Here is a 24,764-nt window from a genome sequence, read left to right as displayed (position 1 = left end):
CGACCCCTTCTCACACTCCTGAGATCAGAAAATCAAGCCGCATACGACATCCCATTGACAGGTGGGTCAGCTATAACAACTTCTCCTTGGATCTTCACCTATTTTTAACTGCTCTCAATAAAGAAGATGAGCCCACTATGTACTACCAGGCAGCCACTTCTACCAAGTGGGTAGAAGCCATGAATGATGAAATGCAAGCTTTGCATGAATGTGGAACTTGGGAAGTCGTTCCCAGACCGCCTGACAAAAATGTTGTTGGATGTAAATGGGTCTACAAGATAAAGTACAAGTCAGATGGAACTATTGAGCGATACAAGGCAAGGCTCGTAGCAAAAGGATTCACTCAAGAAGCAGGGCAAGACTATGATGAGACTTTTAGTCCAGTTGTAAGAATGGGAACAATTCAGATTATTATCTCTCTGGCTGTTGAACATGGGTGGAAGTTGAGTCAGCTTGATGTAAAGAATGCCTTCTTGCATGGGGACTTGAAGGAGGAAGTGTATATGGAGCAACCCCCTGGATATCAAGAACAAAATTGTAAAACCCATGTGTGCAGGTTAAAGAGAGCTATCTATGGTCTGAAACAAGCATCTCGCTCTTGGTTTGATAGCTTCTCACTAGAGATTTAGAAACATGGATTTTCGCGTTCCATGCTGGACCACTCATTGTTCTTTTTTAGAAGCCAGACTGTGACCACTCTGTTATTAATTTATGTTGATGATATTGTTATCACAGGAAACTCTGTGGTTCACATCCAAGAAGTGAAAGACTTACTATGTCAGAGGTTCAAAATGAAAGATCTTGGAACTCTACGCTATTTTCTTGGTGTAGAAGTTGATAATCAAACTCATGGCTTGACACTCATACAGCACAAGTACACCGTAGATGTTCTCCGCAAGGCAGGTATGAAAGACTGCAAACCTCTGGGAACTCCGAATGTGCTGCATCAAAAACTTAGTGCCCATGATGGAGATTTGTGTGATGATCCCACCAAGTATCGAAGCATAATAAGAATGTTACAGTATCTGACCTTCACTAGACCAGATATTATTTATTCAGTCAATCAAGTATCTCAATTTATGCATGCGCCACGTACCGAACATATGGAAGCTGTCAAGAGGATCCTTAGATATCTGAAAGGGACTATTGGGGATGGATTGACATACTCACCACAGTCATATGGCAAAGATGAGCATGGACTCCCTGTATATTATGATGCAGACTGGGTTGGGGATCCTGATGAACGAAGATCTACATCAGGATATTGTGTCTTCATTGGAAGAAATTTAGTCTCTTTGAGCAGTAGAAAACAAAAAGTTATCGCTAGATCAAGTACTGAGGCTGAATATAGATCTATGGTTGTTGTTACTGCCAAAGTCACATGGATCAGACATCTACTGATTGAAGTAGGAGAAAAGATCTCCCACACTACCTTGCTATGTGACAACCAAAGTGCTATTAACATGTCATTTAATCCAGTACATCACAGTCGTGCTAAACACATTGAGATTGACCAACACTTTGTGAGACAGAAAGTTGAAGAAAAAGAGATTGAGCCTGAGTTCGTCAATACTGAACAACAAGTTGTGGACCTATTTACGAAAGGATTAACAAAGGATCATTAACCATGATCAACTTGAGGGGGGGTGAAAAAGGTGTATAGTGTTTCGGGTCTGGATCCTATACCAGACCCGAGTTCATTCCATTTTATGTATTAGTGTAAAATTTAAATGTATTTCTTTTTTCTGGGTTGGGTTCGAATATTATATTAGACCTGACCCGACCCATGTACACTTAAGTGCCTTTATACAATGCATTAGGTCACGATTTCTTAGATACAGAAATCGTGACAGCTGCAGAGGCCCCTTTTGGTTTTCTCTTCTCGTCTCTCTCTCTCTCCCTTTCTTTCTTTGTTTTCTCTCTTAATGCAGGTGCAGATGAAATTCTATCAGGTGGATCTCACCGAACCACGTTAAATATTGTTCATTGGTGCGTGTGATTCTTCTCCTTGTGTCATTTTCTCTGATCTCTTTTAGTTACAATATGGGAATGGCATATTAGATTATTTATTTCTCTAATTAACAAATGATCTGATGACCTATCTGAAAACATCAGTGAAGCTGAACACAACTGATAATCAACAAGTATATGGGCACTAGAAAACAAAATCCATAAATGGCAACAACAATGTTATTTTGTTATAAAAAAAATACAATAATGCAAGATTACTCCAGGCTTTCCATAGGTTACTCTATGACACAAGCTTGTCAGAGGTATCAGTGGTTCTTATGTGCATTCCTCTCGAAACAATATAGAAAGATGTGTACAGTACGGAAAAAGGATAAACTCTGTTACATATAATTTATATTAAATAGAAACATACCCAACGGTAGAGAAAAGATATACCTTTAAGCAGTCCAAGGGCAATAATCTCAAAGAAGGTCGTGACTATCAAAGAGAATAAGATGAAAACCTGCATAACTAAACCAGGTTAGTAGATAAGAAGTTACCTGGAGCAACAAAATGAGGAATAATAAAAATGTCATGCAAGAATAATCCATTCATGTTTTCCTATGTGTTTTAAAAAATGAAGTGCTAGATTTGTGCCTGATATTCCAGTAGATGATTGCATCTAACATCCCTAGCATGTAATTCCAACTATGTTACAAGAAGCAATATGCAAGCATAGGTGATGAATGGTCATATTTGCCAAGTCTCCTAGGGACTGTCACAGATTCTCCAGTGTACTTCTGTGTTGTGCCCTTGTATATACTGCTCATTATGGAAAATTGCATGAAAGTAATGTATCCAGTATCCTTTTAGACTTATCCATGTGACAGCCTAGGGAACTACTAGTTTCAAACACCACCAGAGACTACATTAAAAAATAAATAAATGAAAAAAGAAAACAAACAGTAATTAAAGAAAAAATGACTATAAGTTAAAGTAATTGATCATACATATTCTCAAAAAGCAAAAGTGTGAAAAATTAAGATATTTAAAGAAAGTAAAAAAATAAATCAACTCAAAATTATGAAAAACAAAGTCGCTAACACAATTAACAAAAAAAATTCAAAAGAAAATGTTTGAGAAATCAACAAGGCAAGATACCAAAAGCATGCCAAACAGAGGAAGTTAGAAAAGAGATTTAGCTTCTTTCTTCTTTCCTCTCAATAGACAAGAGGCTTTTTTCACAGTAGCTGGAAACAGAATAGAAGGATCAGGGAAGTACAAGGTCAACAAATTGAATATAAGTCTATGTCACATAGGTACAGGGTACGAAGGTATGACTATATATATAGAAAGAGAGAGAGAGAGAGAGAGAGAGAGGGTTTGGGTTAGCTGCCTACAACGATCCATGCCTAGTGCCAGCCTACTGGGCTTCCGAAGGATTTTTTCATGTTTTTCTCAAATCCGACCATACAGATTATTGAGACGTGACCCTGGTTCTGGATCTAGAACCAGAACAGAGTTGGATCCAGATCTGGGGAAGTTTGTTGCTTTATGTATGCTTTTCTACTCCTAGTTTGCCCCTTCTTGTATAATGCTTGTATGTAACTGATTTGGGGTGTTTTGTAATTTGGCTGTATATTATAACTGATTCATATATATATATATATATATATTCAAGGATCTCACGGTATTCCCACATTGGGAAATCGTGTTTTGGAAAACCCCTCTACTCAACAACTTATTCTCTTATTTTCTTTCTTGGGTATGCAGAAAACTGTCGATACCTATATCTGATACAGATGTGCTGTACATGCTTGATTTTATAGCATGGAGTCTTGGTTCGTCTGATTCCAACACGTATGCAGGTTTTTATAAGATTTAAAGACAGTCTACAATTTTCATAAATATTCAAGCTGAAAATTTCAAGTGTTATTTTCTAGCAAATCAACCATATTGAACGCATCTGAAGGGTCATATTTGTGAAAAATACTCCGAAAACCCCCCGTACACTCGCAGTAGGTTCCTAACTTTGGTAGGCACCTACTCTCCTCTCTGTCTCTCTGTGTGTATATATATATATATATAATGAAAAGATAGGTCTTGTGTAATTTAAGCAATCTTTTAGTGAAATAAAGAGATAGGGTACTTTGGTAATTCAAACTGTTCTGTTTTTCTCTGTTAAAACTTAAAAGAGGGGGCATGGGGATGGAAGGGGGAACTCTCTCTCTCTCTCTCTCTCTCTCTCTCTCTCTCTCTCTCTCTCTCTCTCTCTCTTCTTCATCCATCGGGAGGGAGAGAGGGGTGTAGGGGACCCTTCGATCAGGCTAAGACTTTAAAAAGAAAAAAAAGGAGTTTAGGTATCGGATCTAAGTCAGGTCCTGTACCCCTGTGTCGACACTGGTACCTGGGGTAGATGGGCATACCCATATCACAGACATAATTATATTCTTTATGTACATAAATATTTTAACAGTAGCTGTTTTTACTTGGTTACTTGGACACCCACGTGCATTATGAGATATGACTGCCATCCAGTTAGCAATTGTGGCGGAATGGATGTGAATTAGCACCAAGGTTCCAAACCATAATAACTAAGAGAGCTCGGCATCCCCTAACAGAAGAATACAGTGATCAAGGTTTTGTCCATCTTTTGCATGTAGTGATGGGGGCAGCAATAAAGACCCCGTCAACTAGGTGAATTCACATAGTGGACCTAAGTAAGTGTTTCTTTATTTTGGTTGTATCACGTCAACAAGACCAATGCAGAAAACTGCAGAAAGATACAAACCAGAGATAAGCATATGATTCATAGAATCTGCAAGAATTTATAAACGGACATGCAATACTTTACTTTTTGAGTGCCTACAGAGTACCATACACAAAGACTTTGAACAAACTTGTCAATAATATATACTAGTACCTTCAAATCTTAGGCTTTTCCCCAGGGCTATGTCACACAGATATGGAGTACTTCTTGACTGTCTATAGAGTACACAAACATAAAGACATTGAGCGAACTTCTCAATAACAATAATGGTACCTTCAAATCTTAGGCTTTTCCCCAGGGCTACATGGCACAGATACTCCATGTTGTCTCTCATTTCATATCCCCTAATACATTAGTCATGTTGGAAACTTGATAAAAATAGCTGTATCCCCGTATCCATGTGACATAGCCCCAGGGTCATTTGCAGTGTGCTACTATTGCAAATTTAGGTCCCGCACTTTGAGTATGGTGAGGAAATATATCAAACTAACAGCAGCTCTAGTCGCGAGGGAAACATAAAAACTGAAATTTTTATTTTTTCTTGGTATGTTAAATTATTCTAACACGAAAAGCTTCAGGATATTACTTCTCTTTTGAGCATGTGCTCTAATCCCTGCATAAATACAAATCTATTTTCAAAAAGAACGCCGACCTATTGTCATCAAGATGAGGAATCATTAAGAGGTCAGACATCACATTCTTTCTTTCATTTAAGCATGCTTATCATGTGAAAAATCATCAATCTGGTTGCCATAATCTTCTTCTCCCAGTGCCCAAACTGTTGCTGCCAACATGAGGAATTGCTAACAGGTCACATATCACAGTTTTTATTTCATCTAAGCATAATTAACTTTTGAGATCATGTGAATCCACATTCAGTAGCTAGAATCTGGTGGTCATAATCTTCTTTTTCCCAGTTAATATCATGGACAACCTTTTCTATACTTGCAAAGGATAGTCATCATCAAAATAATCATCTTAAGGAAACAAATGATCAGTATGTAACATTAATGCATTACATCCATGCTGAAAAATGATGGAGAAGATGAAAAATGCATGAAAATGTGAAACAACTGAACAGCAGTTTTGCAAATGGCCAAACAAAAGGGACAAATGAATGAAAATTTTGAGAAAAAGGAATGTGAACAAACACAATAAAGTTAAAAAAAGGTTGAAGCAAGACAAGAGGTTATGGTGCCGGATAGGCATTTATCAACCAGCCCTTTTCATGTTCACTGAATTTTTTTGGAAGTGAAAAAAAAAATAATGGGAGCTATAAACAGAACTTTTGGACTTAATGATGATCTGTTCAAGCAAAGGAACCTCCATGGACTGGTCCTAAACATTCTAATGAGAAAAAATAGTTGCTATGCAAAAGAAGTACACAAGTTGCTGCTTACAGAATATTTATTGGAGCCAATTTGCCTCTCAAATACCCTGAAGTAATAGAGCAGATAAAGGCCAAACATCAATTCTGGAGTAGATGAGAAAGCAAATGAAGAAGATATCAAACTCCCAAGGTGAAATTTCCTGAAAACATCCTGCACAAATGAAATCATCAGGTAAAACCTTATAATTTTGCTTTTTACCTTTTCATCAGCATGCATAACATAAGGAAACATCAAAGACGTGCCACTAAAAAAAACAGAGAAATCATCATGATTTTTACTTTTCATGTTTTTTGTGTTTCCTCTCATGCTTCTCACTGACTTCCATGTGCTTTCTCTAAATTGGCAGTCATCATTTTTAGATTTTGTTAAAAATTTAATTTTTACACTAAAAAATCATGAAATTTAAGAATAGTCACTTTTATTTTAATTTTTATTTGTGTTCCATTTCTATTCCCATTCAATTCTTATATTATTATTTTTATATCTCGCTTCCCTCTTCCTATATATTTTTAAATGCATCACTTCTCGCTTCCACTTCCGGTATCGTTTCCTGCTTCCGCTTCCTAGTCTGGCAACCTTGCTTCAGTTTCTTCTTTTAAATCTATAACTTCTAGTTTTGCAATCCTTATTTGTCTAGGATCTGAAGAAACTATATGTTTTATTGCCTACATATTATTTGGTGATTGACTGATATCCATTTACACTGATATCATTTGAGATCACTTTCATCTGTTTCATACAGGTCGTGAAAAAAAAAAGGCATTTGTTCCAGTTGCTGATTTGTCTTTCTGTTTCACCTTTCTGATCCAATTACATTAGTGTTTTTCTCTCATGGCTGCTAATCTGTCATTTCCTTAACCCATAAATTCTTCTTTTCTTTCTCACCTTGTCTCCGAGAAATTGAAAATTTCTAATTTCCTCATCTAGAAGTGTCAGATCACTCCCTTCATTGAGAGCTTGGATTTGATGGGGGCACCAAGACAATTCTGATCCCATGACCGTCGAGTTTCTTGTACAGATGAAAGGAGGAGAGGGTGTCAAGGCAGTCACCAAGGCGGCATATCATAGCTGGGTGAGGCAGGATAAGATCTTAGTTGAATATTTGTTGTCTACACCTTCACAGAAAATCCTTATTGGTCTCGACGATGGATTATCAGCCAAAGAACTATGGGGCAAGTTTCGACAATCATACTCTCAAGCCTCGGAATCCAGGGTCATGCAATTGAAGGAAGAGTTTCTAAATACAAAAAGGAGGGATTCTTCAATCATGAAATACATGAACACGATGAAGAGGATTGCTGATGAGTCAGCACTGATTGGAAGACCCATACTCGATGACGAACATGTTCGTCAAATTCTTGCAGGTCTAGGCCTGGAATATATCATGCCAGTTCTCCCTCTTCAGTACTCTTTTCAGTTTCAGCAACAAAATAATATCTTATGAAGAACTGCACGCCACTCTCCTGCATTTTGAAGCTAACCATGTGCAAATAGTGAAAAACGACCAACGAGATGTCACACAAGAAGGGCTGAGCACGAATTTTAATGCTGGTCTTGGGAGAAATTGGCAGATAGGAAGAGGAGGTTGTGGAAGAGGTCAGAATAATTGGGCTGGTGGAAGAGGCATCCTTCCTCGTTCACAAAATGTGCAGAATGCCACGCAACTGGTCACAATAATAATCAACAGCGGAATGTAGTGCAATGCCAATTATGCAAGAAAAGAGGACACACAACTGATTGTTGCTGTGATTACCGGCATATGGTGTTGCTGCCGGTACCAAGAAAATTAATTACAATGCCAAATACATTCAGAATCATGAGGGTTGTGTGCAGCAAGGGCAGCATAGACAGCAAAGCAATGAAGTATTAGCAGCCACTCTACAAGGGTTAAAACTGGACCAGCACACTTCCCAAGGTGAATGGTACATAGATTCGAGGGCCAGCAATCATGTGACTGGCAATCCGGGTATGATTTTCAATCACAAAGCCTTTAGAAATCATGGTTGAATTATCACTGGAGATGGGACTTCTCACCCCATCACTCACATATGGCATGCTCAAGTAATGTGAAATTTGTCTTTACCGAATACCTTTCTTGTTCTTGGAATCAACAAAAACCTCATTTCTGTATCTCAGTTGTGTGATCAAATTGGTTCTTATGTTGTCTTTTCTCCTTCTGTGCATGTGAAGGATCTTCACAAGAGCAAAACCTACGTTGACAGAGTAAGACACAAGAGTCTCTATGTCATTAAGAACACTCATAATAGTCCTAGTTCGTGTTCGTCCATTTCAAGTTCGAGTTCAAGGTCTGAAGTGTTGATTTCCGGGATCAAACCCAGTTTAGAAGATGTTGATATTTAGCATCGTCGCCTCACCCATTGCAGTGTTTTATTTTCAAAGTCATTATTAAATTAAGGAGTCATATCTAAAGTGTTTTGTAATAAGTTGGTGAACAAGTCATTGTGTCCAAGTTGTCAAGTGTGTTAAGAGTCACCAACTTCCCTTTCAACAATTAAATAAAAGAGCTTTTTTCCCTTTTTGAAATTGTGCATTCTGATGTTTGGGGACCAATTCTTTTTCGTCTAGTAGATACTATGTCACATTTATAAATGATTATAGTAGAAAATGAAGTGGATTGAATCCGATACAGATGCAAGAACTCACTTTCAATCAAGTAGAATACTTGATTGAATCAAAGAAACTAAAGAAACCACCCACACAAGGGCCTAGCAAATGTAATTGCACAAGGATACTCAAAAGAGAGATACACTTTACAATGCCTAAGAGGGCATATTTATAATACAAGAGAGGCACATGGGGGCAGCCCCATATGGCTGTTGGGGCTGCACTCAACGGTCACATTTGTGACCGTTGGGGCAGCTCCAACAGCTATATGGAGTTGTCCCAATCACACAAATACAAAAGCAAATGTGAAAAGGACAAAAAAGATAAAGTGCGAAAAGACAAAAGTAAAAAAAGAAATAATAAAGTGGGTTGAAGAAATAAAGTGCAAAAGATAAAAGTAAAAAAGAAATAAAGTAGGCTAACGCCTATGGAGTAAAAAGACCAAAATACCCCTGATGGGTATTTTGGTTTTCAGTAAAGTATATACACATATACTTATATGTATATGTATATTTTAACACCCCCCTCAAACTCATGGTGGAACAACCGAGAGTTTGCTAAGTAGGAAGTAAAATCTGGGTGATGAAAGCGCTTTGGTGAAGAAATCCGTTAGTTGATATTCTGATGGAACATAAGGTAATGTGATAGTCTTTCGCAGAAATTCTTCACGAACATAGTGGCAATCTATTTCGATGTGTTTTGTTCTCTCATGGAACGTACGCTTGCTTGCAATATACACAACACTCTTGTTATCACAACATAATTTGGAGGGTTCTTTGATGTGAATTCCCAAGTCCTCCAGTAATTATCGAAGTCATACTAACTCTGACGTGGTCGTTGTTATGGCGTGATACTCAGCTTAGGTTGAAGAAAGAGACACCTTCTGTTGCTTCTTGCATCACCATGAGATTAGAGAGTCACCTACAAAAACACACAAACCAGTTGTTGAGCGTCTATCATTCACATCCCCTCCCCAGTCAGAGTCTGAGTACGCAATGACTTCTAACGAGGAAAAGAATGACAAAAACAACCCATGACTTATAGAATTCTTAATATATCTAATAATTCTTATTACAACACTCATATGTAATAGTGAGAGCATGCTGAAATTGACTGACAGAATGAATACATGAGATATCAGGACGAGTAATAGAAAGGTAAGACAAAACTCCAATCATTTGTCTGTATGGGGTTGGATCTTGCAAAAGTTTTCCATCATCCTTCTTCATTTTTGCATTTATAACCTCTGGAATATCAACCCGTTTCTCATTTGAGAGTCATGATCTCTCAATAATCTCTATTGCATACTTAGTCCGTGACAAAAAATAAGCACGATGTGAGTAAGTCACTTCAATACCAAGAAAATATCTTAAAAAGCCAAGATATGCCATATCAAAGTTGGCTTTAAGCATATCTTTGATATGATTTACTCCCTGCTTATCACCTCCTGTGATTATCATATCATTCACGTAGAATAGCAGTATAACAATCCCTGCATTGGAAGACTTAAAACAAGATTTAAAATGAAGTTGAATCATTAGATTACTAAATCTATCATACCAAGCTTTGGGAGCTTGTTTTAATCCATACAAGGCTTTTCGTAACTTAAGAGTTTTTTAATGTGCTTGGTGGAAGATCCATGTAGATCTCTTCATCTAAATTATCATTCCAAAAGACATTTTTTACATCCATTTAAAAAATAAGTCATTTTTTAATTGATGCTATAAATATAAGAGTTCTAACAGTCGTCATTCGCGCAACTGGGGCAAAGGTCTCATCATAGTCAAATCCATATTCTTGACTATACCCCTTAGCTACTAATCAAGCTTTATATCTTTCCAATGTCTCATCCCATTTAGTTTTAATTTTGTAAACCCATCTACATCCTATAGTTTTTCATCCTTTGGGTAATGTTTAGATTTTCCAAGTTTTTGCCTTTTCTAAAGCTTCTAATTCACCATTCATCGCTTTAATCCATTCCTGATGATTTTTTGCTTCATAATAGGATGATGGTTCAGTATATGAATGTATAGTCATTAAACATGCTCGGTATCTTGGTTCAAAGGAATCATATGATACAAATCTACTAGGGGTCTTGGAAATTCTTATTGATTTTCTAATACTAGTAGAGTCAGTATCTTGATTTTGTGAGTATATTTCTAGAGCACCTTGTAGGTGATCTTCGGTCCGCCGAGTGTATGTTTGTATCAGAGTTACTGAAAGCGCCTAAGTAAAAGGGGAAGCGCGCTTCGAAAGCCCGAAACGTCGCGCTTCCGAAGCGTGCTTCCCTTTTATGGGAAGTGTGCTTCCCTTTAATGGGAAGTGTGCTTCCCTTAAGCACGCTTCCCATCATGCTCCCCCCTCGCTTCCCCCATTTTTTCAATTTTTTATATTTTATATTTTATATTTTTATTTTTATTTTTTTCGCTTCCCCCTCGCTTCCTAGTTCGCTTTCGGTTTGCTTCCTAGGTCGCTTCCGAGACGATTTTCGAATCGCTCCTAAGTGGTCCCACGCTTCCTGCTTCCTAAAATTTTGAAAGTGCCTCGCTTCCCGCTCCTGCTTCCCGTATCACTTTCCGCTCCCGCTTCCTCAACCGGCAACCATGGTTTGTATGGTAGTATGAAGGGGGTCAATATCATTAAGACCATTGTCTACATTTTCACTTTCATGCTCATTACGAAGGTTTTCACACCTATCATGATCATTGATAAGATAAAAAAAATGAATAATCATAGTTCTCTTGGATTTTTTCTTTGCTAAAACTGTCTTCATTTTCCAGAAATGTAACATTTCGTGAAACATATAACTTGTTTCTTTTCACGTCATAGCATCTATATACCTTTTGATTTTCAGCATAGCCTAAAAAGACACAAAAAATTGTTTTTGGAGAAAGTTTGTCATTTCCATAGGTAAGAACAAAACATTTACATCCAAAGACTCTCAACCTTTTATAATCGAGGGAGATTTTAAACAATTTTTCAATGGGTTTTCAATAGTTTTTGAAGGCATTCTATTTATTAAATAAATTGTCGTAAGAGCAGCTTCGACCCAAAACATTTTTAGAACATTTCTTGATATAAGAAGTGTTATAGTGGTTTCAATAATATGTTTATGCTTTCTTTCAGAAAGACAATTTTGTTGAGGAGTGTATAGGCAAGATTTTTTATGAATAATCTCATTTAGGTCAAAAAAAATTTTGAATTCTTTTGATACAAATTCCCCCCAGAATCAGACCTAAAAATTCGAAAGTTGGTTTTGAATTGAGTCTTTACGTAAAAATAAAAAATTTTAAAGCATTCAAATACTTATGATTTTTGCTTAAGAAAAAAGATCCAAAAATGTCTACTATAGTCATCTACAAACACAACATAGTATGATACCCCACCTTTGAATATAACAGGAGTCGGTCCCCACACATCCGAATGTACTAAACTCAAAAGGATTTTTTTGTATAAAATGTCTTTGTTCAAAGGGCAAAGCTTTCATTTTGCCAAGAATGTAATCTTCACAAACCAATATCTTTTCTTCATAACTAGTAAGAAATGAAAACAAATGTAATTTGGTCACACTAGGATGTCCTAGTCTTTTGTGCCAATTTTTTATATCTTTCTTTTCCACAAAATTACAAAAAGATTGTTTTGATAACTCAAGATTGCCCATTACGTAGAGATCTCCTCTTTTATGACCTTGCCCAATCGGCTTCCTGGACTGGAGATCTTGTATTAAACAATCATTAGAAGAAAATAAAACTTTGCAACCATAATCTGTAATTTATGAAACTGATAAAAGGTTTAAATTTAGTTCTGGCACAACTCTAATACTTGGTATTTGGAAGTTTGGTTGTTTTTGAAAAGTTCCAAAACTTTTGATTTTTAAAGATGTTTCGTCGACAGTTGAAACATAAGAATTATTCGGGTTAGAATGACATTGGGATAATATCGACTCATTTGTCATATGAAACGAGGCACCAGAATCTAAGATCCAAGAAGTCTTATTAGGGTCACCACCTGTGGATACGACCACCCCCGAGAAGGAAGAAACTTGACTTTTGAACATTGGTTGTCGCGCCTCCGTTAATTGAGCTAAAGATAGTGAGCTAATGCATTTGGAGTCGTCTACATCATTTATTGTCATCAAAGCAACCCTCTTATCATCACAGTGATCTTCTTTCTTTCTTTTGGGACAAAAAGGCTTGATGTGTCCAGGTTCATAGCAATGATAGTATATGATTTTGCCATCTTTTTTGTACTCATGATCTCCTCTTTTATCGCTTCTTTCATGGTTGTTGGGATTTCTCTCATTCTCATTATTCACAAAGTGAGAAGGCTTGTAAGTCCTAGTATGATTATCGGGCTTGGACATAGCAAGTACGGTTTCTTCATCCTTTAAAGTAGATGGCTTCTTCAATCTATTTTCTTCCATAGTCAATTCTTCAAGAGTTTTGACTATGGATGACACACCTCCTCTACGAAGGAGAGCCGATTTAGTTCTCTTAAATTCGAGCCTAAGCCCATTCACAAATTGGTAAAAATGCTCCATTTTAATTTGATTCTCACGGAGTTCTACATCCTGAGGACAATGTCATTTTGGTTCAAGAAGAGTCAATTCATCCTATAGGAGAGAGAAAGCATTGTAATATTCTTTAATATTCATCTCTCCTTGATGGTTCTTACTTTATTTTGGACATTGCATATGTGGGCAATATCTTTAAGACTATACATATCCTTAAGATATTTCCAAGCATCGCTAGCAAAATCAAATTTTGTTAAGCTAGAACATTTGTGAATATCTACACTATTAATGAGTCATCCAATTATTTTGGAATGACCTATTCTCCACTATTTCCATTTTTTCTCATAATAAAAAATGGTTTTACCTATTTCCTCACCTTGAAGAGCAACCTCCTTCCCATTCTCAATTTTTGTAAGAATGAGCTTGGGCTCTTTTTCGGTACCATCCATCAGGCCCTATAATCCCTTTTTCCATATCTTGTGTTTTACTATGAATGTCCACATCACATAATTTGTATCATTTAGGCGTACGAGAATAGAGATTATAACTTCTCTTTCATTCTCCATTTCTTTACAATGTGAAGAGAAAGGGAAGAAGAGAGAAAGAAAGAGACACAAGACTTATATGAGAAATGGCATGCTTTCCGATGCAATAATTCTTGTTTTGTTGTATCCGCTAAGCCCAAGATCCTCCTCTTGAAATCAACACGATCTTTCTTTTAGAAAAATGCCTTTGAATCACCAAAGCTTTGATACCACATAATGAAGTAGATTGAATCCGATACACATGCAAGAACTCACTTTCAATCAAGTAGAATACTTGATTGAATCAAAGAAACTAAAGAAACCACCCACACAAGGGTCTAGCAAATGTTATTGCATAGGGATACTCAAAAGAGAGATCCACTTTACAATGCCTAAGAGGGCATATTTATAATACAAGAGAGGCACATGGGGGCAGCCCCATATGGCTGTTGGGGCTGCACTCAACGGTCACATTTGTGACCGTTGGGGCAGCTCCAACAGCTACATGGAGCTGTCCCAATCACACAAATACAAAAGCAAAGGTGAAAAGGACAAAAAAATTAAAGTGCAAAAAGGCAAAAGTAAAAAAATAATAATAAAGTGGGCTGAAGAAATAAAATACAAAAGACAAAAGTAAAAAAGAAATAAAGTGGGCTGACGCCTATGGAGTAAAAGGACCGAAATACCCCTGATGGGTATTTCGGTTTACAGTAAAGTATATACACATATACTTATATGTATATTTTAACAGATATACCTGGATATTTTTCATGAAATGTAAGTCAGAAGTTTTTGGCCTGTTTCGTCAGCTCTATTCTTTTATTTAGAGTCAATTTGGGCAGAACATCGTCAACTTTCAAAGTGATGGTAGGGGTGAGTATAGTTCCCATGCATTCAGGGATTTTCTGCATGAACACGGTAAAAATCATAGGAGGTCATGCCTGCATATTCTACAGAAAAGTGAAATTGTTGAGCGAAAACACAAGCACATTGTAGAAAGTCTGCTCAGTATGTTACATATAAGTGGTACACAATTGAAACTGTGGACAGAAGCTTTTCATACCACTGTGCATATCATTAATGGGCTACCAACGAAAATCTTAGGGGAGAAAACACACTATCGCACACTGTATGGTGTAGAGCCATCGTACGATGAATTAAAAATTTGGGGTTGTGTATTATGTTCACATAGATGATTCACAGAGAAATAACTTTCCCCCAAAGGCACAAATCTGCAGATTTGTTGGATATGCCGATGGGTATAAAGGCTATAGGTGTTGGAATCCGAAGAAGAGATGCATAGTTTGATCGAGACATGTAGTATTCGATGAAAAAAAATTGATATTGTTGAAATTTGAAAGTGCAAACGAGTGCATGATGACAACTCTCATATTTGTGCAGATGATTTTGAATCCTGGTCAAATTTGTCATTGCAGGGTGCCAGTGGAGAATGCAATATTGATCATGATCAATCCATGCAAAGCCGTGAAGAAACATTGAGTGCCAACGCACCTGTTTATGTAGAAACACCAGCAATAGAAAATCTGGATGCAGAGGGTTACATTCAGCCACATGCTGGAGATTCTAATAATAGCAGTGATATTCAGGAGCATACTGCTACACAGCAGCAGCAATTGGTCAGCAGGAATGAACAATGCAGAGACAGGTATTATGGCCAGACTTATCAAAGAAGAAGAATCCAACCTGTAAGAGACGATGCATATGAATGTCAGCCTGTAAGAAACGATGCATATGAACAGCCAAGTGACAATTGGACAAAGGGAACTGGACAAACCCAAGAAAGTATTGAACAGACCCAGAATCAAGTAAGTACTGCTTCTTTGCAACCTCATGAATCTCTTCTTTGGAGGTCAACCAGAATAAAGCATTCGATTGACAGGTGGGTTTCATATGACACCTTTAGTTTGGAATATCAAGCCTTCTTCAATGAGATTCAATGTGAACAAGAGCCTATTTCCTATGCTAAAGTAGTAAGAATTATCGGTGGATTGAAGCAATGAACGAATAGATGAGTGCACTGCATTATTGTCATTATTGTCAAACATGAGAAATCCTTGATAGGCCACTAGATAAGAATGTAGTTGGATGCAAATAAGTATATAAGATAAAATACAGGGCCGATGGTACTGTGGAGAGATACAAGACGTGTCTGATTGTCAAAAGATACACCCAAGAGCACGGATTAGATTATGACGAGACCCTTAGTCCTGTGATAAAATTGGGGACTATAAGGTTAATCCTGTCCTTGGCCATGATACATAATTGGGAATTGTATTAAATAGATGTAAAAAATGTGGTTTTTGCATGGAGACCAGAAAGAGGAAGTTTACATGGAGCAGCCGTCAGGTTATATAGAAGGTGATCCTCACCTATGCAAATTGAAAAGGTCCTTATATGGTTTAAAAGAGGCCGCTAGGGCTTGGTTTCAGAGATTTTCAAATGAAATTCAAGCATATAGTTTTCAACAAAGTCAGGTAGACTACTCGTTATTCACTTGCATTGGGAGACATCATTACCATACTATTGATATATGTGGATGATATTGTCATCATCAGGACATCTATTGATCATATAAATCTCTTGAAGAATTACATACAGAGGCGGTTGCAAATGAAAGACTTGTGTGTGTTAAGGTATTTAAATGGGGTGGAAGTGGACCACAACAAAGAATATATGTTTTTATCACAACAAAAATATGCCATGGATCTGCTCCAAATAAGTGGTATCAGAGATTACAAGCCTGTGTCCACGCTTGTACCGATTGGCTCAAAACTGAAAATGGATGAAGGAAGACCATGTAAAGATCCGAGACAGTAAAAAAGTATATTGGGAGCACTTCAATATTTAACCTTTACATGGTCAGATATCTCTTATGCAGTCAATCAAGTGTCCCAATATATGCATGATCCTAGAGGACACTTAGAGGCAGTGAAGCGTATTCTGAGATATGTTAAGGGTACCATGAATGATGGGTTGAGGTACATCAAAGAGTGTGATAACCCATTGGTTGTCGTTGGTTTACAAATGTCGACTGAACCAGTGATCCCGATATGTGAAGGTTTGTTTTGGGATATTGTGTGTTTCTTGGTAAGAACCTGATATCTTGGAGCAGTAAGAAACAAAGAATTGTTGCAAGATCAAGTACCAAAGCTGAATATCGATCCATGACAGCCTTGGCAGAAGTGACGCGAACCAGGCATAAACTTGTCACCTTAAAACAGAGCATAGGAAAGTCTCTAATATATTGTGATCACCACAGTAATATCAAAATATCCATCAACCACATTTATCATGGGAAGAAAAAACATATTCAGATTGATCAAGACTTTATAAGGGAGAAAATAGAAGATCAAGAGACAGAAGCAAGGTTTGTCAGTTCTAAAAATCAGGTGGCTGATATATTCACGAAAGGAATGTCGAAGGCATGATTTTGGTTTCCTAAAGGCAAGTTGTCCATGATAAAAAAGACATGTAGAGCTTGAGAGAGGCTGTTAGAAATATTGTGTATTTGTATAAGGGTAAAATTGTCCGATGTTGTATTTGTATAGTCATATCATTAGCCTTTTGTATTAAGGGTAAAGTTGTAATTTCTCATGCCCTAATGTATTGCTTATATGTTGATTAATGAGATTAGAACCCACTAATGAAAATCGTGGATTTTTTGCTGCACCCTCTTGTCGTCTCTTCCTCTTCCTTTCTCGCACAATATACAGGTCTTGGTGGATGGCATAAAGCTTTTAAAAACAAGTTTCTGGATTCAACTTTCATAGACATATAAATGATACTAGATTATCATCTACCATCCTAAAACATAACAAAAATAAAGGATACATTCTCATAAGCAAAAGCTAACTGCAATGCCATCTATTAACTGTACTCCAAATAACATTACTAGGAAACTAGTCTATGTACTTGCCAGTTGCAACAAATAAAGTAACAAGTTCATAATAAATCTCAGCACAACATCATTGTGGGGAACATAAACAGTGCTGTTTCCCAACTACATGGATTCCTATTAACAATACAAGGAACTAATCTGTGAAATTGACATGTATAATGCTGAAGAGATTCATAATAAATCTCAACCAGCAGGATCATTATTGGATGTATTGTCCCCAGCTTAACGGACCTAATTTTTAGTTGAAGCATGCAAATCATAAACATAATTAGTCTTGATGAAGGTGACAAGTAGTTGCACCAGGTTTCAAAGAGAAAGGGGAAGAACAAACCCAAACAGTAAACAAAACATGAAACCAGGAGGCTGAATGTGATGGCTTTATTGGCAAAGAACTGAGGAGTCTGCCAGGGCTTCCCAAGCCTGGTTATAAGAAAGAATGATATTAAAGCTTTTTCGTAATGAAACAGTCATATTCCTTATATGCCATGTCACACGGATAGTCCATGTTAGCTCCCGTTTCATATCCCTTTATATACTAATTATATTGAAAACTTCATAAAAATGGCTGTATCTTCAATATCCACAGCCGTATCCATGTGACATAGCCTATCTGCAGGGCCTGATCCAAGACCTATCCTACCTATGATACTCTACCAATGCGAATAGACCATAACATCATCTGACTACAAACTTGATGTGATGATTCACCACCTCTGCTTAACAGGGGATTCACATCTTTTCTAGCAAAACATTTGAACATGTTGCAAGAAGCCACATCGCCATACTATGCTTTTAGTCAAAAGTTCAATAATATTTCAATTTGAAAATGTTTCAAAGAAACATCCTCTGGCAGTACAATCCAAAAATATCCAAAAATAAGGAAGCTATAAAAAACATGAAGTGGTCCTCAACAGAAAGCACATCAACCTACAAATTTTCATCCTGTACCTTGCAGGTTATCAACTGTAAGTTGCTTTCAGGCTTCCCAATATAGCAACCCTTGTGAAGATCTTAGCCCTAAAACATAACCATTGCGCATATGCAGTTCCATATGGCTCCAAAAGCACCAGGCAGTGGCATGATCATGGAAAAATAGCCATGCCTTTCTTTCAAAACAAGGAATTACTACTTGCACCTGTAGATGGTGGATTCCTCTCAATACTTTTTATCAACTCACCCAAGTTTCAATTTCTTTATCCCTGATGAAATAAAAATTCTGAACTTGCACAAAACATTATTCAAGATCAATAGAACTACGATTTTCTAATGGAGATGATGGAATGGAAGGTCTGATACATCAAAATGTTACTGCCCATTACGGAACCTCCTTCACATCTGAAGGCTGATTCGTTTATATTAAACAGGGGGGCAGTTACAGCTTTTATACAACTGCATCATGTCTTGTACATAATAGAGAGTAATGTTGCAAGATCTTTCCTCCAGAGTATCAAAATAGTACAAGTACACCCATTTGACAATGAAGGGAGATATTGGGTCAGATCCATTACCCAAAGCCGCACCTATTTTAGAGAGAAATTCTCATCAGGGATCACTATTTGGCGTTTGTTTAGGCTTGGATAATGGTGTTTATGTAGGGTCTTCAATGTAAATGGGTTGGGTCTTCTAAATGTAATTGGGTTGGTCAATGTATCCCTTGTACTTTGGAGCTTCTGTTCATATTTGTATGGATCTTTGTACTTTGGGTTTAGGGCTAAATTCTCTTGTAACTGGATCTTGGATCCACTTAAGAAGGATAATTTATGGGAGAAGCCTCACCCAAGGCTATAAATAGAGGTGATCTCATTGTATTTTCATTCAATGGCTTGAATATAGACTCATTTGGAGAGTTTCTCATCTCGAGTGCTCTTTGGGAGCACTGTTGCTTCTAATTGGGGAAATTGACTCTAAAACTCTAGATCTCTAGTGCTTTGGAAATAAATTATTTCTCTCTCATCTTACCTTAGGTCCAAACCAATCCTATACATGCTTCTTTCTACTCCGTTAGTACAATGATCTAAAGCTGGACTGAACATCAAAGTCCAACAGTCATCATCTAATGAAATATCCTCTAGAACCTTTTTACATTTATGCAGTTTTGAGCATAGTAGGAAAACCTAGTGAGTTGACTCAGTAATCGCCCGAGTCGACCCAGATTCGCCCCCAAAGGGCCATTGATTCAGGATCACCAATCCATATGGCCTTTATATCTTTTTTTGTCATGCATTTCATGATTTTAATGCACAAAGCTCATATAAAGGTAGGGGTGTCAATGGGTCTGGTTTACCCGGACCAAACCCTATAGGGTCCGGGTATGGTGATAAATAAGAAGACCCAAAGGTCCGATTAATACATGGATCCAGGTATAGTTTGTGAAATTTTATACCAGACTCGGGCACGACCCGAGCTCCAATTAAGACCTGCAATTTTTCAATGTAAAAATGATAAAAAATATTATTTTACCGGGTATGGTCTGGGTATGGTCCATGCAGTTCTTATTGGGTCTGGGTATGGTTTCTCTTATAGTGGACTCGATTAGACTCGGGTCCGGACCTGATACCATACCCGAAAATCAGGTCCAAGTCTGTTTCCACCTGGGTCCGAACCAAAACCCGACCCGTTGACATCCCTATATAAAGGTACTTGTTATAAAGAATTAAATATTGTTAGATCATAAATGTTAACAAGTAGAGTTTATTGACATCATGTGCTAAATTTAGTGATTATGCAGTTTTGAGTTTGATTGTTTTCATATCTTATTTGTGTAGTAACACTAAAAAATATAGAATCCTAACCTGCCCAAGACACTGAGTCAACCTGCTGACTCAAGGGTTAAGCAAACCACCTCGGAGTCACAAGTTTGCCAACTATGGTTTTGAGCATTATGCATGACCCTTTTTAGGACAAAATCTCATAGTCAAAGGAAAGATGATATCTAATTATACAGCATTCAACCCATTGCTTCCATGTTTACAAATACGACACATGATAATTTCGCCTAATGACTCTGATTTGTTTATCAACATCACCACTTACTTGATTTCTCCACCGGTTGAGGCAAAAAACAATCAGATGATCGGCTACCTCTCTAAATAAACCATGGTTTTAAAACTTGCCGAGTCAACTCGGTGACTCGGTTGACTCAGCTCGGCTCGGCCCTCCAGTGAATCAACCCAGCAGGGTAAACTCGGCTTGCCTTGACTCGGCCTTGACTCGGTCTGACTTGGCTGAGTTCTGGGATATTTGAAATTTGATTTTTTGGGTATTTCAAAATAACAGTTTAATAATAAATAATAAATTACAAGACAAACCAGTTCAAAGATACAATAATATATCAATCTTTATGTGTTGATTAAACATATTGGCAAAAAAAATGATTCAAAGATCTAACAAAAAAGTGAAGCATACATGTATCGGTGCTTGTACTTCATGTTCTGGTGTTGGGTGCCTTTGAGTGTTGTTTTATGAACACATATCATATCCTTCATTGTATATAAAAATACATTTTTGTACAAAGTCTGTATCACAGCTGTGCATAACAATCTGTACCCTGTCATCCTTATTTTTTGACAGAAACACCCATATCATACCAGTTGTGCTGATCTTGTACAGTATGCTTGTACATGTATCCATGTGACAACATTTTCCTTGGTCATAATTGGAATTTCTTCTGGTGATTCATTCTCTTATTGTTGTTTTACCTTGTTGCAACTAATTCAATCTGGCTTTTTATGCAAGATGATGTGTTGTTGTTCTCAATGAGGTGAGATCACTAGAAAGGAAAGCTAACAAAAGCTAGGGTGTCTTATGGAGAAGTTTAAATGAAATTCCTAAACCATTCTATTTAGAAACTTGAGTTTAAGTATGTTTCTAGACTCAGTTACATGGGGCCTTCATTGAATACCAAAGACATGCTTGTTATGAAGAAGTTTCTTCATGTAACTTGATCTTTCCATGTGACCTTGTTATTTCTACTCTGAACTTGCAATTTTTTATTGTCAACTCTTTAGACTATATGTTTACTGAAAAACATGGTTTGAGACAAATTATATATTGTTTTTCTTTTAAAATCAAAAGTTAACAAAACCCGGTCCGAGTCACCGAGTTGACCCACCGAGTCACGAGTCAATAAAGAACGAGTCGAGTTCCGAGTCACGGGTTTTAAAACCTTGAAATAAACTAATACAACTGAAGCCGGTCCAGACTCAAATTTGTTTATTAACATCACCACACATTTGATTTCCCCACTGATTGAGGCAAAAAGCAACACAATGTGTGAAACCAAATTGGATCTTATTTTTATTCTTTCCTTATCCCCCATTTTAACTATGGCTACAAAAATAACGTACCGAGCAACTTCTCTTAAACCATCCAAATCACAACATAAATCTTAGTCAATATATGCGATGCCAAAGAATTTATACAATTCAACGTTGATCCATACTCGGTGTATTAATGAAAAACTATACCCACTCAACTTTCTAACATTACCATAAAGGCTGTAAAAAACATGAAAAACCTCCCGGAACAATGATTTGTTAAATTACTAACAGATAACCAAAATTGATGAATTTCACAGATACGCCATTGGAGATACACAAAACAAAACAGAATTCAGAGCAATCACCCTAAATCTTAATGTGGGTCAACCAAAAAGAAAAATCTCCCTAAATCTTAATACGGGTAATCCGAAAATTTTCGTATAAATGATAACAGGACGTGAAAAGCCCTCCGCAACCAATCCTACATTCCCGGAATAAAGTTCGCATTAAGCAAATTGTGCCGAAACCCGTCAAACCCCAAGATCAACAATTATACATAGAAGCAAAAACAAAAGAAAAAGAAAAAAAAATAACTGCAGCAGGAAACACACGATAAACCACAAGAACGAAAACGACCCACCTGGTAGGACATGCCCAGCGTCGCCGAACGGCCACGCATCCCAGCGATGACGGTAAAGACGGCGCAAGCGACGACGACAGCTCTGGTAACCGGAGCATTGTCTGCAGAATCGATCAAATCGAAACAAATTGCAGTAAATACATGCAAAAAGATGAGTCCCCACAAAGAGAAAAGAGGGCGAGAGGTATCAAATCAAAGTTTCTTCTCTGTTAAGAAATCGGCGTGTACTTACGAAACCCAGATGGACCGTTGTTCATCTTTGACAGTAAGAGGAGAAGCAGTAGGCAGAAAGAAGATGACCGAACCCCTCGTCCTTGTTCTCACAGTTGCACAAACCGACAGAGAGAAGAAGAAAGGAAAGGAGAGAGAAATTGATGCACAGACGTGATGGACTAGTTAGTTCTGGCCTTCTAGGTAACGGGTCGTGTTTATATACTACACCCTATAGCCAAAGTTTGGAGATAAATAAGAAGCTCCGATTAGAATGATTAATATGTGAAACCAGGTACGGTTTGTGAAATTTTATACCAGATTAGGGTTCGACCCGAGTTTAATTAAGATCCTCAAATTTTTAATGTAAAAATCATAAAAATATAATATTTATAGGATTCAATTTTGGTTTCTCTTATGATGAGTCTGATTAGACCGGTGTCCAGACCCATAGTTGGCAAACTCATGATTTTTAGGTGGATCATCTCAAATCAGGTTTGGGTATGTTCAAACTAGACCCGACCCGTTGGCACCCCTACTTCTAGGTAGGTTAATTGTGAAATCGATCGGATTTGATTAGCTTTTAGATTCCTATCCGAAACCTCATTTCTGGATACAGGTCCTTAAGTTAAGATCCAAATGTGTATTTGGCTTGAATTTTGATTTGCTTTTTTCAGTTTTTTTTTTTTTTTTACGATGAGAAACCCTCGCTGAGAACGGGGAATCCTTAATGGGCCACCCCCTGCGACTTCAATCCCGAATACCGAAGGCCTTACGGAGCTCACCAGTTAAAGGCATCTTCACACCTGGTGAAAGTAGAAACCGGGACTAAGGGGTCAGCACCTTCTCCCCACGCCCGCTGCCACTTGGGCAGGTGTTTGTTTTTATATTCAAATCATGATTTTAGCCTGATTTTTGTCTGGGTTTGAGTTAGAGTTAAATCCTATCTATTTAAAGTTCCATTTTGGTCTTCTGTTACTGGATCCGGTGCTACCATATTTATTTTGGGACAAGATTCGACCCTACTTCAACAAATCTTATTCGCACATAGACCAGGATTGGTGTTTATTGCGCATGATTAAGATTCGGATCAGAAATAATTCTAGCAGTATACGGTCAGTTTGTGCCCTTGTTCCCAAGCTAAGGATGCAAATTGGTTGAGGATCCGACCCGCATTGCCAAATCCTTGTTGTTTATATAGCTAGCAGTAAGTCCTGGATTATTGCAATACCTTCAATCCTGCTATAAAACCAACCACAATCAGGTTGCTCCATACTCTAGCTGTCAACAATGGTTGGTCTGTGAAACAGCTGAGCGTTCAAAACACTTTTCTTCGTAGGGTTCTATCAGAAGATGTTTATATGGATCAACTCCTGGGTTTGAGAACAAAAATGATCCAAATTATGTTTTCAAATTTCGAGAGAGCTTTTTATGGTCTTAAGCAGGCTCCATGAGCTTGATTTGTCAGGTTGAGTTCATTTCTAAACTCTTGGTATTTTTGGAGCAAAAATGAATACATTTATGTTTATTTTATAAAAATGTTTGAAATGCAATTTATGTGCTTACTTAAGTGGTAGTTCTCCAAGTCTAGTTGAACATCTTATTAAGAAGCTTAGCTCAGAGTTTGTTGTTAAAAAAACTTGGTTTTCTTTTATTTTTTTATTAGGTATAGAAGTACAATTTTTTAAACACGAGCTATTTTTATTGCAAAAAAGTATATTTTAGATCTTTTGACAAGAGTTTCTATGCAAGGAGCTAAACTTGTTTCAACTCCTATGGCATTCTCTCCTCCTCTTACTTTTCAATACGGGTAAGAATTCAATAAGTATCTCAAGGGTACTATTCATCATGAGCTTCTGTTAAAACCATTTCCAGATCCAGTTCTTTCAGCCTATTTCAATGCGGATGGGGCAGAGTGTCAGGACGATAGTAAAACAACTGGAGGATATGCAATATTTTTTTT

At 37.2% G+C, this 24,764-nt stretch overlaps 1 protein-coding gene across 1 annotated transcript in view; it reads right to left on the bottom strand.

Annotated features, from left to right (window-relative positions):
• Positions 1–22,998, bottom strand: part of LOC149836493 (rhomboid-like protein 20) — a 32,132-nt gene extending 9,134 nt beyond the window's left edge. Inside the window, exons 1-4 of the mRNA XM_090005379.1 lie at positions 22,824–22,998; positions 22,592–22,692; positions 6,121–6,261; positions 2,407–2,473 (exon numbers count right to left, since the gene is read on the bottom strand). Coding sequence (XP_089861505.1) covers positions 2,407–2,473; positions 6,121–6,261; positions 22,592–22,692; positions 22,824–22,848 — 334 coding nt within the window. The 5' untranslated portion in view covers positions 22,849–22,998. The remainder of the gene's footprint in view (positions 1–2,406; positions 2,474–6,120; positions 6,262–22,591; positions 22,693–22,823) is intronic.
• Between the last annotated feature and the right edge of the window lie 1,766 nt (positions 22,999–24,764).

Source organism: Nuphar pumila, chromosome 5 (assembly GCF_984573655.1).
Source record: "Nuphar pumila chromosome 5, dmNupPumi1.hap1.1, whole genome shotgun sequence".
NCBI lineage: Eukaryota > Viridiplantae > Streptophyta > Magnoliopsida > Nymphaeales > Nymphaeaceae > Nuphar > Nuphar pumila.
The sequence above is the reverse complement of the archived record's forward strand: the minus strand, read 5'-3'. Positions and strand labels throughout refer to the sequence as shown.